The 16,407-nt window shown below is 47.7% G+C and overlaps 1 protein-coding gene across 7 annotated transcripts in view; it reads right to left on the bottom strand.

Moving 5' to 3' along the window:
* The window catches only part of Asap1 (ArfGAP with SH3 domain, ankyrin repeat and PH domain 1), a 286,745-nt gene that overhangs the window by 3,624 nt on the left and 266,714 nt on the right, over positions 1-16,407 (bottom strand). For all 7 annotated transcript variants that reach the window (XM_041671783.1, XM_041671786.1, XM_041671784.1 and 4 more), the window contains 4 exons: positions 9,819-9,888; positions 7,401-7,459; positions 3,274-3,773; positions 1,165-1,287 (listed from right to left, as the gene is read on the bottom strand). In XM_041671783.1, the coding sequence (XP_041527717.1) occupies positions 1,165-1,287; positions 3,274-3,773; positions 7,401-7,459; positions 9,819-9,888 (752 nt within the window). The remainder of the gene's footprint in view (positions 1-1,164; positions 1,288-3,273; positions 3,774-7,400; positions 7,460-9,818; positions 9,889-16,407) is intronic.

The raw sequence follows: 16,407 nt of genomic DNA, 5'->3' as shown, positions 1-16,407 counted from the left end.
TGGGAGCCACCGCATCCAGAGAAGGGTGCACGAGCACTGGCTGTGGAAGCCACCGCATCCAGAGAAGGGTGCACGAGCACTGGCTGTGGGAGCCACCGCATCCAGAGAAGGGTGCACGAGCACTGGCTGTGGGAGCCACCGCATCCAGAGAAGGGTGCACGAGCACTGGCTGTGGAAGCCACCGCATCCAGAGAAGGGTGCACGAGCACTGGCTGTGGAAGCCCACCGCATCCAGAGAAGGGTGCACGAGCACTGGCTGTGGAGCCCACCGCATCCAGAGAAGGGTGCACGAGCACTGGCTGTGGAGCCCACCGCATCCAGAGAAGGGTGCACGAGCACTGGCTGTGGAAGCCCACCGCATCCAGAGAAGGGTGCACGAGCGAGCTAGGCAGAAGCAGCCGGGACAGGCCACCTTTCCTGTGCCTTCCCTCGAGTACCTGTAGGAGTGTGCTGTGCCCAGGCCTCCAGGATGCCAGTCTCCTCTGAGAAGTACCGTCTACCTCTCTCTGTGCTCAGAAGGGTTGCATGAATTACATACCAGGATTAGAATTTTAACCTCTTTACTGGGATGCGTGTTGGGTTGGTGGCTCATAGAATCTCCCTGGGCATGCTACTGAACTATCATAAAAATGTTCCTTTACTCCCAGGAGTCTCAGTTGGAATCACTGGTTTCTTAGCAGACTCTATGCGGTAGCAGTGACAGACAACAGTGTGAGATCTAGATAGACTTGTAAAGTAGGACTCCGTCCCGAACTGCTTCCCTCAGAGGAAACAGGTCTACAGATGGGATGAGCCTGATTCAAGTCCACAGGGTTAGTGACTGACACCACTGGGGGACTTCAGACTCAAAGTCACTGTTCTATGCTGGTGGCGCACACTGGGAGCAGGCCTGGCTCTGCTAACAAAGACACTGGCTCAGGAAGCACCTCTAAGTACCCCCTGCCCCCCCCTGCCCCCGCTCACCCTGCTCAAGCAAAGCACTCCAGTCATGGGTGCCTGGCCCATTTTCAAAGTAACTCTGGCTTTTTATAGCACAGCCTTAGTGACAGAAGGGCAATGTGAACGGCCACGGGGTGACTTATGTGCCTAGCAGGACCCTCACACCCGCCTCTGGAGTGGAGAGCGGAGGGATGGACGAAGAGAGAGGCAGACACGCGTACATACCCACCACTCCTGGTCCTCTTCCCCCGTTACAACGATCACCTCTCCCTCGATGAACGTGAGCTCGTCGTCGTTGTCTGCCTGGCAGTCATAAATGGTCTTCACGCGCCTCACTTTATTTTTTCCCTGGAATAAAGAAAGCAGGTTTGAACGGGGAGCAAATGAAGAAGGGGGAAACAGAACAGCCCTTCACACGTGGGCGAACCCAGGCAGGGGAATTCTCCTTGCCCAGACTTGAGTTCTCATGTGAGCGCATGCATGCACGTGTGCAGAGGATGGACATGCTTCCTGGGCACTGTGCAGTCTCAGGAATGGCAGTTCCTCCTCCGGCTAGCATCAGCAGGGAGCTTTTGGCGAGGGCAACCAATGCAGGCAGTGATCACAATTCAGCTTTCCCAAAATGCATGAAGAGATCTGTCCTTCCTCTGCTGTGCTCCACCCCACAGCATCAGCTTGCAGAGAAATGACAGCAGAAGCTATAAAATGCCTAAGATGTGCATTTTCTGCATGCCGAATGTGCAGCACAGATGGATTTCCTAGGGTCTCATGCAAAATGGGTTAGGACACATCAGGGGAACCCAGAGAACAGCTTGAGTCTCAACAGTTGTGGTTCTGACCAGGACTTTTATTGGCTGGACTTCAGTTCTCTGAAGACAGGAAGGTGTAAACAGCACCTTCTAAGGAATACTTTAAGCACCCAGTTAATTAGATTACTAGCAGTAGAAACAGAAAACTACCTTTTTACTTTATTTCATGCCCATTGTGTATTGCCTGCATTTATGTCTGTGTGAAGGTGTTGTCTGTGTGAAGGTGTTGTCTGTGTGAAGGTGTTGTCTGTGAAGGTGTTGTCTGTGTGAAGGTGTTGTCTGTGTGAAGGTGTTGTCTGTGTGAAGGTGTTGGATCCGTGGAGTTACAGGCAGTCATGAGCTGCTATGTGGGTGCTGGGAACTGAACCTGGGTCTTCTGGAAGAACAGCCAGGGCTCCCAACCACAAAACCATGGCTCTGGGCCTCATGTCGTTCCCTCTGTCCTTTGCTTCTCTCTGGCTTTCCTGATGATCCCAGCTCCTTCCTGAGCTCCTGGGGGAGTGATTGGGGTACATGTGCTGGTGAGGTTGGAAGGCTGACCAGACCCATAGTAGCAGATTGTTATCACAGCTGAGAGACTGAGAAGGCCTGTAATGTGTTAACTTATAATGGTGAGGAATAAGTGAGAAACTATCACTAAGGCAGGCAGCGTGAACTGGGGTTCTGTGCACACAAAGAGACCAGTGAATCTGTCTGTAGAGCTGAGGAAAGCTGGAAGCAGGGCACACAGACAACGGTGGGCTCAAATCCATGGGAGGAAGGGTCACTTTTACCTTTAGTGTTGACATACAGCACCAGAGATAGCAGAGAGAGAGAGAGTTTTGGTTTTCTACCTTAATCTGGGGTGTATGGGTACTGTGTTACACCTTTTATTTTTGAATGTTACCTAAAGATTGGGGGGTCTTGAAAAAGACACTTTTATATAAAGCTAAAGTTGGGACACATTGCATGAAATGATGGAATGACCAGATCACTACAAAACCCCATCTGTGAGGCTTTCTTGGACTTTTCCTCTGGTTCTGGTTGGAAGATACAGTGAGAAGGGATGGAGACTCATCCTAGGGTAGTGAAGTTCAACCCTCACGGCTTCTGAATCAGAGACACAGCAGCTGAGGGCTTGCGATGTGTCCACTGTATCCTACTCACGGGTCACTGTACTGGTGCCCCTGAGCCCAGTACCATATGGGGTCTTCTTGCCCCCCAGGAATCGGGCTCAGAGAAGGCAAGTACACTGCTAGCTGGCAGCCGCACCAGACTGGGTACCACAGCATGCCAGTTGGGATCAAAGGTAGTGTCTGTGGTCATCAGGCTCCATACCCCCACAAAGGCTTCAATGTGTGGGAGCTTACTAAGTACAGCTGGGTACACCTCTTATCACCACCTTCCAGAACTGCGACAGTCTGCGGATGCTGCTCAGTGGCAGAGTACAGAGCACACACACACAGCTCTAGGTCATGCTCCCAGCACATGAAAAGGAGAGCGCACTGGGCCTCACCAGAGGAGGAGGACACTGCTTTTCACCCACCGTATTGATTTTTCTCGGCAGTGGTACAGGTGTCTCCGGCAGCGTGGGGGTGAGGTCATTGGAGTCCTCAGATGCTTGCTTCTGGATGGCATCTCTGGTCTGCACGTTTGGGGAGAGATCTCCCGTGTGTGACTTCTGTGTGACCTCTGAGGGTGGCTGCACCTTGGATGAGACTTCGCTAGCCTGGGACTTTGCCATCAGGTCTCCCAGCTGTGGCTTGGGGGGCAGATCCTTCATCTGTGGTTTGGGAGGTAAGTCTGAGAGCTGTGGCTTAGGGGGAAGGTCACCTAATTGGGGCTTGGGGGGCAGTTCTCCAGGCTTAGGTGGCAATTCTCCAATTTGGGGTTTAGGGGCCAGTTCCATGGGCTTCGGGGGTAGGTCTCCAGGTGGTGGCTTTTGGGGTAACTCTGTCAACTGTGACGATTTCTGAAAAACCTCAGGTGGAATGTTGGCTTTGTCGAGGGAGAGATGATGGCTGGTTTCTGTCTTCCTTAGGGCCACTGTGGGAAAGGACAAGGAGAGGGGGTCACGGCACAGATGGAATAAAGGTGGAAGCTGTCACAGTCATGGGAAAAGGCCAAACACTAACAAGAGCACTGCCCTGGCTGGGTGATGGTGGTGTACTCCTTTAATCCCAACACTCAAGAGACAGAGGCTGGCCTGCTCTACAGAGCTAGTTCCAGGACAGCCAGGGCTACACAGAGAAACCTTGTCTTGGGTCTTGGCAAAAGCAAGAAAAGGCATTGACCTGCTGTGAGAACTGGTGATGAGCAAGCCCAAAGTCTCACTCACACAGGAATAAAGTTGGAAGCCAGGAAAGCATCTACATTGCAACTTACAGCTCTGGGCTTCCATTGAGTCAGTGCAAGATGACCATATCAATCCAGATTTCTAAGAACATATAATATGATTTTATAAAAAGAGAAAACTTTCCTGGATGTCAATCTACCACAAAACTTAGTCATTTAAATATCATTACATATTTTTCTCCTAGAGGTTTCTATAGGTATAACTTTTTAAATATGCTATTTTAGCAAAACCATTTGCCATGTTATATACAAGTATATTAGAAGAAAGTACAAAATCACTTTTGAAGGGACAGTCCAATCAATTTAATAGCCTTACGTATTGCCCCTCATTTTACAGGACTCACTCAGTACTGGCAAGAGGTTCTTCTGTTGCCCATCTACCATCATGGCACCCTGTTAAAATCTGGTGACGCGTGCATGGACTGATGAACATGTCACAACACACACAAACAGCTCACTTAATATGCTTGGGAGTTTCTACATCAATCCTCCTATTCTCGAAGAACTGCGCTCTACTCCAAATCAGGAAAATGCCCCTGCCTATAGAGTCATCCTTGTAATGAGCACGTGAGACACTCTTGCTCACTCACTTCTGTGTGTGGTGCTCTCAATGAGGACGGCCCCCATATGCTCATGTTAGAATGCTTGGTCCCCAGTTATTGGAACTGTTTAAGAAGGTTTAGGAGTTGTGGCCTTTGTTGGAGGAGGTGTGCCACTGGGGGTGGGCTTTGCAGTTTCAAAAGCCCACACTAGGCTCACTTTTTCCTTCTCTGCCTGCTGCCTAGGAACCAGGATGTATATAGCTCTCAGCTGTTACTCCAGCGCCATGCCTGTCTGCTTCCTGCTACGATGATTATGGGCTAACCCTCTAAAACTGTAACCAAGGCCCCAATTGTTTTCTATGAGTTGCCTTGGTCATGGTGTCTCTTCAAGAGCAATAGAACAATAACTAAGACACAATGTCACTGTGTGACCTTGGCCAAATTGCACAACCTCTCTGAATTTCCACTTCCTCACCACTAAAACTCTCATCTCAAAGGGTGATCATGAGGATGACACAACTTAGTTGATGCAAAAAATTCACTGTGAGGACATGACGGCTATCAGAATTCCACAGGAGTGACATTATTATTGTTATTAGGCGGGTTTCGTTGAGGCCACGTAGGAGCTCTAGTTTTACAACTCTGGCTCTTTTCTTGGTAAGGGAGCTGAGTACTTAGTGTGTGCTCCTGAAGCCACACCGAGAAAGCAGTAGTAGTGCGTGTAGAAAAGCATCCTCAGAGGAGAGGGGCAAGGAGAAAGCAAGCTTTTTAATTGAAACTTTATATATTGACCAAGATAGAATTTGGTCAGGCCCACTCTCGCAAACTTTTCAGCTGAGTGGCCCCAAGACATGTGTGGTCTTATATGGACAGAGCCTGTAGGCCACCATATTTTCCTATGAGGCTTTGTTGCTATTTTTCAAAAACTACAATTCCAAGAATCCCAGGAAGTTACTTGGTCCTGGGGAGGGGGAGGAGAAGGGGGCGATGTACAGGTTAATTTAGGATTTAACATTCTCCTTGAAATTGTATCCTGGGTCGAATCCTTGACTCAGTGATGGGAACTGGTTTATATTTAGATCAATAACCATCAGTTTAATGGTACCCAGATAGGCATTATCATTTAGTTTTTGTATCAATGATGTAAGAGCCGATAGTAATTAATAGGAAGCAGATGGGTCAAAGGCCCTGCAGTGGATATAACTCTTGGTTCTGCATAAAGCAAGCCAAGTGTCCTATCATATTGTAGATCTAATAGTTAATGAATCTACCTGAAAATCTAAGTTCATTTTCCTGGTATATCAATTGGCATTGTAGGTAGCCATTTGTCCCCTGTGTCAGTCTTTTTCTGAACAGTGAAGGGTTAACTGGGACAGTGACACATGTGAGGAGCACTCAGTGACCGATACTCTGACTCCTCCTGCAGGCTCTGCCCTGCAGTTACTGGACACAGTGTGGTAAGGGAGAGTGAATGTCAGGGAGAGCTTCCCATGACCTGAACAGGCACAGGGCCAGTCACTGAGCACAGTGAAGTAGGGGAGAGTGAATGTCAGGGAGAGCTCTTCCTGTTGGACTAACAGTGGGTCAGGAGGATGGAGAAGATGTGAAAGAGACAGGGGCAGCAGCACAGGGGCAGCAGCCACAGGTGAACTAGGACTAAGAATTCTTTGGGTTTGAATCCACTGGAAGTAAGCCAAGAGACAGGCAGAAGGGTTCAGTGGTAATATACGAGAAGCAGAGAGCAGAATCTGGGCAGAGTTTGAAAATCACCACCACTTTGCCCCAGACAGACTGACCAGGTGGGCCAGCCTTTCTACTCCATAGTCAGTAGCCTCGTGGGACTCTGCTACCTAAGCAGGAGGAGTATAGTCTCATCCCAAAGGGTAACACTTGACAGAAGAGCTCAACAGAGTGGTACAACCTGATGTCCCTACACTAACCTCTGATTTGCCTTCTACTGAAGCAGGTCTTGGAGCACTGGGCTGGGGCACAGGGTTCTACTGTGAACACTGACCATGGGCACTTATAACTGGGTGCAATCAGAGCTCCTCGGAGCATTTACCCAGATCAGACACAGGCCTGCAGGCTGGAGCGGTTCACAAGGACCTAATGAAGCAGGAGCTTCAGAAGGGGCTTCATGACTCGCAAGCAGAGCTGTCTCTGTGCACTTATTTGTGTGGTAGAAGAGGCTGAAAATTTCGTTTTATAAATGAAAAGCATGGTCAGGATTTGAGAAGGTTGGTCAAAGAGCCAAGTGTCTGCTTGGCAAAGCAGCAGCATTGTAGACACTGGTTTCCTGTGCTTCCCAGGCACAGGTGTCCCTGCCCTGCATGACAGATGCTATCCCAGGAAAGGCTGCCTTCGCTACCGCCCTGTGAGGGGCCATCTGAAGCATGACTTCACCCTGTCCTCACACAACCTCACCACTACAGATGAGGACTCTATGCGGGTAAAGTTAATGAGTCATTTGCCCAAAGGTCTCACGACTCATGAATGAACAGCTGTGGTGGTTTCTCAGCGCCAATGGTCAGGTTTCTGATCGGGAGAATGATACCTGAGGGTCAGCAATGTGTCTTCTGAAAAAGGGAACTATAGTATTTGCTATATAGACAGACTTAGACTCTATTTTCTTCATTTAACAAATATTTGTCAGGCACCTACTCTCTACTATTGTAGATACCTGGGACAGATCAGTGAACCAAAGGGACGACACTCTGTCCCCAGGACAGACAGGGACACTTCTATAACATGTGAGTATAAAGAGGAGGAATCTTACCTTTCTGAGGTAGTTTAGGAAGCACTCTTGGGCCAAGGGCCGTCTTAGCAGAACTGGTGCTGATTGACAAATAACAGTGGTTTAGCATCTACAAGTGCCATCATCTCAACAGTGATCTATGATTCAGACTAATCAGAGGCATTTCATAATTACCTTAAGGATCTTTTCTTTTTTGGAGACAGGTGTCACTACATTGTCATGTCTGGACTGGAACTCACTATGTAGACCAGGCTGCCCACAAATTCATAGATTTACCACCCCATGTCCCTTTAGCGCTGGGATTAAAGGTGTGTGCCACTATGCCCAGACTCAAATTTCTTTCCTAGAGCTAGAGAGGTGACTCAGAGAATAAATGTATGTCCAGATAAGTGCAGCATCCTGTGTCAGATCTCCAGATCCCACAGAGGTGGGAGCAAAGAACTGACTCCACAAAACTTGTCTGACTTCTACAAGCCCTGCTGTACCATGCTGCTCCTCCATCACACACACACGCACGCATGCACGCACGCACACACAACCACCAATCCCCCTAAAAGAAATTTAATAAAAGATTATAGTATTGTTTCTATGTTTTGGCTGGCCCAGATGGATAAGACCTTGGAAAAGTAAGGCAAAGCCCCTCATTTTAAAGCTTTGTTTGGAGGTGATCCTGTGTGAAAGCTATTGGCAGTCTGTACACTGTGACCCTGATGCCCTACACAGAACTTGGGCTCATGTCATCCCACAAGCAGCCCTCATCTTCCCCGCCTTTCCCGAGATGCAGACTGAATCATCATCTGGTACGTCCCCAGTCCTCTCCTGATCATGGCCTCCTTAGAGGACATGCAAATGAGTAGGGGAAGAAACACCTAAGTCCCTGGAACAAGTCTGCACCACGTTGTTTGAATAAGCAAATTTGACATCTGCTAGCTGGAAGCCACTACTTCCCTTTCACAAGTCTGAAATGATCCTCAGAGGACCTGAGAGACACCTTGTATTCAAGAAGCAAGAGCAGCCAAGCGCCTGGGCTGTATCTGTGAGAACTCCTTTTTGACCCCAGGCCCCTTTTCCCTGTCCTCTGACGTTGCAGGTTGACCTTTCTTTGTTCTGTCCACCTGACCACCACACACAGGGAGTCAAAGAAAGAGGATGTGCATGAGTTCCCCTTTTGGTCTGGCTCTTAGATATCCTGCTCTCTCCAGCTCTTGGGCAATCCAACCTCCCATCCTGGGGGGCAGGGAATAGCCATGTTCAGAGGAAGCCATGAGAGTACAAGAAAGAGTAAGGAGGAGAGGACTCAATGTCCATTCCTGACTGTTTTTCTCGTGTTCTGCCTTAGCATCTTGGGGAGGCACAGCTTCCCATTACTCGTTAGTTACTCCTGCTCACTGGTAAAGCCCAAGTCTAAAGGATCAGAGAGTCCTTTCAGGATGCTCCTGGGCCAGTGCTGCAAGTGCCTGGGCATCTTCTGGTATGCTTTGGGTGAGTGAGAATGGGGAGAACTTGATGAATGGCCAAATGGGTCAAGTACACAGCAACCTGATTCTGTTTATGAGCACAAAAGGTGAGCGCTTTCCTTATGTGTCACTCTGCCCTCTCCACAGAGAGCCTGTCCAATTGCAGCTAAAGGACAAAGAATAAGAAGGAAGGCAGGCTGAAGGTGAGTGAAGAAATGCAGAGACACTTTGACGCTGCTCCACCATTTAAGTGCTCAGAAATAGGACCACGGTAACAGGCTGATCTCCCCGGGTTAAAGAGATTAACACTGACAGTTCTGAAAGAAATGAGCTTGTTTGTTTGTTTGTTTATTTATTTACATTTTTAATATAAACTCAGCTGATTCTCTCTTCCTCAGGTGTGGAGGTAGCTCTCTGCTCCCTGACGAATCTCTAGAGCAAAGAGATCAACTTTCCATCCTTAGGCAAGTTCCCAAGTACCTACCTCAGAGCAAGGATGGAAAGATAGGAACACTGCTTTAAGCCTAAACAGACACCAAACAAACAGACAAAACAACCCTTTTCCCCGCAACACACGTACGTACACACACACACACACACACACACACACACACACACACACACCAGTCTCATTCTTATATTAAAAGATCTTTAGATTTAAAAAATTGTGCGGTTAAAAGGTCAGAAATAGGCCAGGCAAAGTGGTTCACAAATTTAATCTCAGCATTAGGAAGGCAGAGAGGTAGGTGGATCTCTCTGAGTTTGAGGTCAACATGGTCTACATAGCAAGGCCTGTTCCAGGCAAGAGCACCCCACTGGGGCCCAGCAGGGAGGTGCCATGTAGAACTGAACAAAGATGTCAAATTTATCTTTCTAACTGGTACTGCCAGGTGACTACACTGAGTAGCAAAGCCCAAGTCTGTAATTCTGACCACAGCAACTATGAGCACAACAGGAGAGGAAGGCAGGGGCGGTGGCTCACCTTGCTTGCTGAGAAAGCCCCTCAAATTTATTTGTCGTCTTACTTGAAGATGATGGGCCCACATCATTACCTACAAGAAAGACAAAAGTTACATCTTCAGACATGGACATGAGAGAGACTCTGGCAAATGGGCTGGAATCCCTCAGGTCCTGGAAAGCACTAGAAGACCCCAGACAGAAGAGCATGTACTTCCTGTGTTAAAACAAAACCAAGCAGGGTTTGGGACTCATATTTTTATTGCTAGCCTGAGACTATGCCAATGAATGGCCTGCCTCCCAGTAGGTTTCTAAGACCATAGGAACTTGCTGATGTCCAGGGGCTAAGGATCTGAAAAAATCAATTAAAACATTATGTTCATTTAAGAGGCTAGTTACCAACCAGACAGGGACGACACAACTCACTAGTGAGGGCCCGTGTGTGGGTGTGTTGCTGACAACCAGCCATTACCCTCTGGCCACGTGCATAGTCAATATCCACTCAGTATTAACACGTTTTAGCACCTGCTATGCACAAGACAGGGATGCAGGACAAGAAAAATAAAAGGTAAGCTGGTGAGAGAGGATATGGCATCTTACAGAGGCAGGAGAATTTCTAGTGGGGCAGTGTCCAAACAAGAAGAGCCCAGGAGTATGGATGTGTGCTTTGTGCAGGTGGGCAGAGGACAGGCAGAACATGAGTGGGCTTTCTGTGACTGCTATATGGTATGCGGCAGAGCTGCGCCTCAGGGTTCCTACAGGAGTTAGGGGATGAGGAAGTAACTTAACTCTTTTCCACTCCATGATCAGTCTCATGTCACAGCACATCTCTCAAATGTGTTCTTTTCTGCCAGCTGCCATTCTGCACTACATGGGAGATTGGCATTTTTACCCTCTTTTAAAGATAAGGAAATGAGAGATAAGTTTATGAATTCCTACAGGTTCCATAGCTACAGTGAAGCCGAGAATTCTGACCACAGAGGTGTGTGCTCTACACAACCCCCTAGGATACTATGATAGTAACACAAATAACACCACCTACCATTAATTGAGTACTTAACACAAGCATGTTATTTGCCAAGTATCTGTAGGTAATCATATCCATGAGAAAAGACACAATTATCCCTTCCAATCTACACATAAAGAAAAACAAAGGTGTAAGAGGGGAAAGCAACAGGTGAAGGATCAGCACTGATACACAGCCAGGGGCCCTCTCTAGAGCCTGTACTCTGAACCACCCACTATCCTGCCAGTTCAGACAAAAACTGTTCCATCAGGAGAGGCTGGCAGAGCTGAAACTGGACCTCTTGGGCAGAATGTTCTGTAATGCCAGGACATGAGGCAAGAAGAAACAAACTATACTGGTTTTGATACCACTACTACCTTTCAAACTGATTGCTGCTTAATGGTGATTGGATGCTCTTTAATTTTTGATGTGTTTCCAGCAGCACATGGCCTAAAACTGAGAAAACTGAGAACGTCCCAGGCACCTCTCAAGTAACTCTCAGTGGTGATCTTCAAGGCAAGCATTTCTTTAGCACCGTATTTCATGCTGAGCCTCCAGTCCTGGACACCACGCCTTGTGCTTCCACACATTCTGTGAGCCCCAACAAGGCTTGGGGAAGAAGACGTTTCCACAGTTCCCTTTCTACACAAAAGACTATTTAACGCAGTTATGCAGAAGGGAACTTGACAATAGCAAGAGAAGGTCCCTGGCTCTCCTGTGATCATTCTCTGCTATTACACAGTGAGTATCAGGGTAGGCTGGCGGTGGCCTGTGCCTACAGGCTTGGATGTTCAGAGTTCTTATTTACTGCTCCTCTTTGGCCAAAGTTACTTGCTGTTCTCCAAAGAAAACGTTTGTAGGCCTCTGCAACTTTTCCTCTCTTGTTTCACCTGCACAATCTGTCCCTTCCCACACTTGAGTCAATTCTTGCCCATCTAAAGAACATCTCCCTGGCTGATTTGATTCCTGCATCTCCTTCTGGGAAGATATTAAGGGTACGGATTTTGGAGCTACACAAGTCCAGTTCGGAATTTCAGGTGGGCCGGTGATGTGGATTGAGCCTGGAAGATGCTTCTTATTCTGTTAAGCCTCTATCTCCTTGCCCACACAATCAGAGTGACAATTGTGCCCACTACAGTAGAGAGCACTGGAAGATAAGCTACGGTTGTGAGCACAGTCCTGGTCTGCAGGAAGCATGACACAGATGGAAATCATTCTCCACAGGCTCCAATGAAGTGTGTGGGAACTATGCTGATATAGCCAACAAAGTGGTACCCCAATGATGGTAGTTCTTTCCATGCCTCTGTCATCCTACCTCCCACACAGCACCTGGAACAGAATAATCGATGACCCTTGCTGCAGAAAGAGGCCAGCAGGCTAACTAACTCTTCAACTTCAGTCACAGTGTGATTTCTCAGACCCGATCGGGAAGCCGTCTGTGGTGGATTGACAAGAATTCTGTGATTCACATAGCTAGGCAAAGGATGGTTAGTGTGCAGGTAGGAGAAATGAGGCTTAGGACAAATCCCCAATGACAGTACTAAAAAAGAAGAGAAGGGTCACGAATACAGAAGCAGCTTATTCCTTTCGTCTCCTGCTACACAACTTGAATTTGTAGGTCGCACAAGTTCTAGGTATGTCAGAGAGGCAGAAAAAAGGCTGGAGTCAGAAGCTGGGCAGTCAATGGGAGAAACCACGGTTGATTCTCTGGTTTACTCACCATCCGGCTGAGAAGCCATGGGCTGAGATTTTGCGGAAAGAGCAGAGAATATCAGCTAGTCATGAGTAGCACGAGGTTGCAGGAATCTTTTGGAACAGTGAACCACGATGTGGGTCATTAATTCAGAAATAAATTCAAACGCCACTTCTAAGGTTATCAATCTGTGATCTTATGTAAGTGATTTAACATCTCTGCCTCAATTTCCTTGCCTGTGAACTGAGGGGGATGTCCTCCTATCTTATGGCATGAATGTGAAAGCTCAGTCCAAAAAGTACTGAAAAAATTATGTTTTAGATGTAGAAACATTTCCAGGAGAAAAACAATTTAACCCATTTTATTTTTTATTTATTTTTTTGTGGGAGGTCTTTTGACTGCAGGATGTAAAAAAAGTACATGGGCTTTAGGTCTCAGTGGCCAGAGGGGATTCCTGGAGGCCACTAAGGCAGATTCTGTCCTTATTTCCTTATTACTTATATGTATGTATTAAAATACGCATTAGTTTGTTTTAAAGTAAGTAATTTAAAAGGGGGGAAGCTTAATGAAACGCAGCTTCCAAGGTCATGGGATTCCCACACATCTTGCCCTTGCCTACTAGCCCCTCTGCTTTCTCAACACAAGCCTGCCTGAGACGTCTCATGAGACAGATGGCTGAATTCAACACCGAAGCAGGACTTTTAGTCACGTGATGCCCAGGCTATTCTTGGTACTGTGGATACTGTAGTTCTGGCAGGAAAAAAGCCTGGAAGGGTTCTTCTTGCTTGGACAAGGCTAGAACCACACGGCGAAGTGTGCTGCTACAGGGGACAAAGAGACAAACATGGCGATTAGGCACGGCCAGTGAGTAGGGGCATGTGCTGGACTGTGTTACTTCTGCCGAACAGAGTGCCTTCTTCAGGCATCTGATTCTCAAGCAGAGACAAGCACAGCGAGGAGGCACAGCCAGAGACTTACGCTCTGCCCTCCTCCACCCCATGCAACAGAAGGCAGTGTGTGGACAGGGTGAGGCGTGCAGGCTCTCATCTGCACTGGTTCCCTACATATCAGCTATAAGAACCAGGGCAAGTCCTCAACCTTTCTAGTCTAGAAGCCTTAAAGCCCAAGAAACAGTATGCTCTGTCCCGGAGACTGTGGGCAAGAGTCATCTACGCTACTGAATGCAAAGTCTACGATGGACAGAGCACCTGCCAGGAAGCTGGTGACCCCTCCTGGGAAGCAGATGCGTTACAGGTCAAACTCTTTGTACTCTTCCTTGCAGGCATGCCAGTAGTGGCTATGTGTCGCTGAATTGTTTTCTTTTGCTCCATCCTGTGAGACTCCCACAATCAAATCTATACTCTATTTCCAGCCACAGGTTATAACCTGACACTCAGGATTCTGAGGGGCTTACTCTATTCCATTCATCTTCCAAGGCCAAACTCAAGCTCTGTCTCCTCCTTAAACTGCCTGCTCCCTCTGCGAAGGCCAGTGTGGAGGAGTGCAAATACAACCTGACCCAGAAGTCATCACGAACTTCAGCGGAGGCCAGTCCTTCAGCCACAGCCGTCTACCAAGGAGCTGAATGGCAAAGGTTCCGAGTCCGGGAACATGATGGAAACACTGAGTATTAACCGGGTGGGACAGGCAGCCTGGTGTGGTGGTACATGCCTATAATCCCAGCATTGGGAGGATGTGACTGGAATTTTCCTGGTTTAGGCTAGCCGATGTAACACAGTGAGAGCCTATTTCAAAACAAACCCCAGGAAGAATCAAACAAACAAAATCCAAAAAGACCCTGCCCTGCAAACTGCAGCAATAACAACAAAAGACAAAGCAAATCAAAGAAAAGGGAAAAGGCTGTCATACTGCGGTCCAGTCACAGGCCTGATAAGATGCTGGCTACATGGCTGAGTAGCATATTCTCTGAGACCTAACAGGACAAGAGCCAAGACAGAGGCGGACTTGGTGGGGGTGAGGGAAGGTGTCATAGTGAATGCCTTCTGGATGTGGAATGGATGCGAATCTTTGAATACCAAGGAATAGGCTAGGAGCAATTACAAAATGGCCACCTAAAGGTACCAAATCCAGGCTGGGAAGATAGTTCAGCCTGTGAAGTGCCTGCCAGGCAAGAATAAGGGTCTCAGTTCAACCCCTAAAGCCCATATAAAAAGTAGGTGTGGTAGGACACTAGTAATTACAGTGCTGGGGTGAGGGAGGGAAGGAGAGGGCGAGGAGACAAAGAGGGAAAGGGTGGGGGAAGAGAGGGAGAGACAGAGACTCATTGCTGGGGCTTCTTAAGCTTACCTACTTGGTAAGTTCCAGGCTAGAGACACACACATATAAACACATGGACATACACATACTCTCTCTCCTGTGTGCACATGAGGATCCTAAAACTGCCAAGGGACACTGGCAGTTGGTGTGGGAGAATTGTCTGTATTCTGTCAATCATGTTTTAAATGAATGCCGATTGGCCAGGCAGGAAGTATAGGCGGGTCAACCAGACAGGAAGTGGAGAAGGGGCGAGGAGAATAGAAGAATTCTGGGAAGCAGGAAGCTCCCTCTGCAGTTCTGCCCAGACCACCAAAGAAGGAAGATGTGAGCTGCCCTGCTGAGAAAGGTACCAAGTCATGTGGCTAACATAGATAAGAATAATGGGTTAATATAAGTGATAAGAGCTAACTAAGAAGCCTGAGCTAATGGGCCAATCAGTTTATAATTAATGCAGACTCTCTGTGTGATTTTCTCCGGGACTAAACAGCTGGGGGACAAGGCGGGACAGAAACCACCAAGCAGCCAGGCCCTCATGTCAAGCCCGGCCCTTCATGAATTATTTCAGGGCTAAGCCAGCCAGGCAGCTGGGGCAACAAGCAGTCACCAGAAATGGAGAGAAACAAGGAACAGAATCCTTCTCTAGACCCCTAGGAGAGGACATGATTCTACTGGATGTCAGTCTTGCAGCCTCTACAGTGCTTCTTAACCTTCCTAATGCTGTAACCCTTTAATATAGTTCCTTATGTTGTGGTGACCCCAACCATAAAATTATTTTTGTTGTTACTTCATAATTGTAATTTCTCTATTGTTATGAATTGCAATGAATATATCTGATATGGAACCCCTGTGAAAAGGTCATTTGATCCCAAGGGGTCCAGACCCACAGGTTGAGAACCTGTTTCAGAACCATGAGAATAGGTGCTGATTGCCTTAAGAGTCCAAGTTTGTGGAATGAATTACAGTAGCCAAGGACACATACAGCACCATGACACACATATGGGAGTCTAGGAACTATGCGTCCGGCAACATGCCAGGCTGAAAGAGTCACAAACAGTAGGTAACATTTGTTCAATACTTTCTAAGTCACATAACCTTTATGAGAATTACATGCATAACACATGACTAGCACTAGTTCTAATTTTATTGCTAGAGAAACTGAACAGTTGAACAATGACAAATACGTATTAAAAGCTCAAACCTATAATGCCATGAAGGCTGAGGCACGATTGCCATGGGTTCAAGGTCAGCCTGAAGCATAGAGATTGACTGTTTCAAAAAACAAAAGCAAAAAACACGTGGAGAATATGACACTAGGGTTCACATTAGGGACTCTATAGAGATGGTGTTCTGAGGGCACAGACAAGGAGGCATTGGGACCTCCACCCCCCAGATGCAAACAGAGTGTGGTCTTTGAAACAAGTCCCAGGATCACTAAGGATTCCAGGATCAATCTAGCCCAATACAGGGAAAGACATTCTAGATACCGTGAGAGACTGACATGACCGTGGCCCACTGGAGAGTGGAAGAGGCGAGAATGTGGACTGGGACTCTGCTGCACCTAGGAAGGACACAAGTCCTGCTCCAGAGTAGATGGTGAGCAGCTGCTACTCAGATTTCCTCGGCTGTGTCTACCAGGGA

The sequence above is a fragment of the Microtus oregoni genome, unplaced genomic scaffold (assembly GCF_018167655.1).
Source record: "Microtus oregoni isolate MIOR12 unplaced genomic scaffold, Mior012 000022F_ref0000154, whole genome shotgun sequence".
In the NCBI taxonomy this organism is placed as follows: Eukaryota; Metazoa; Chordata; class Mammalia; order Rodentia; family Cricetidae; genus Microtus; species Microtus oregoni.
The sequence above is the reverse complement of the archived record's forward strand: the minus strand, read 5'-3'. Positions and strand labels throughout refer to the sequence as shown.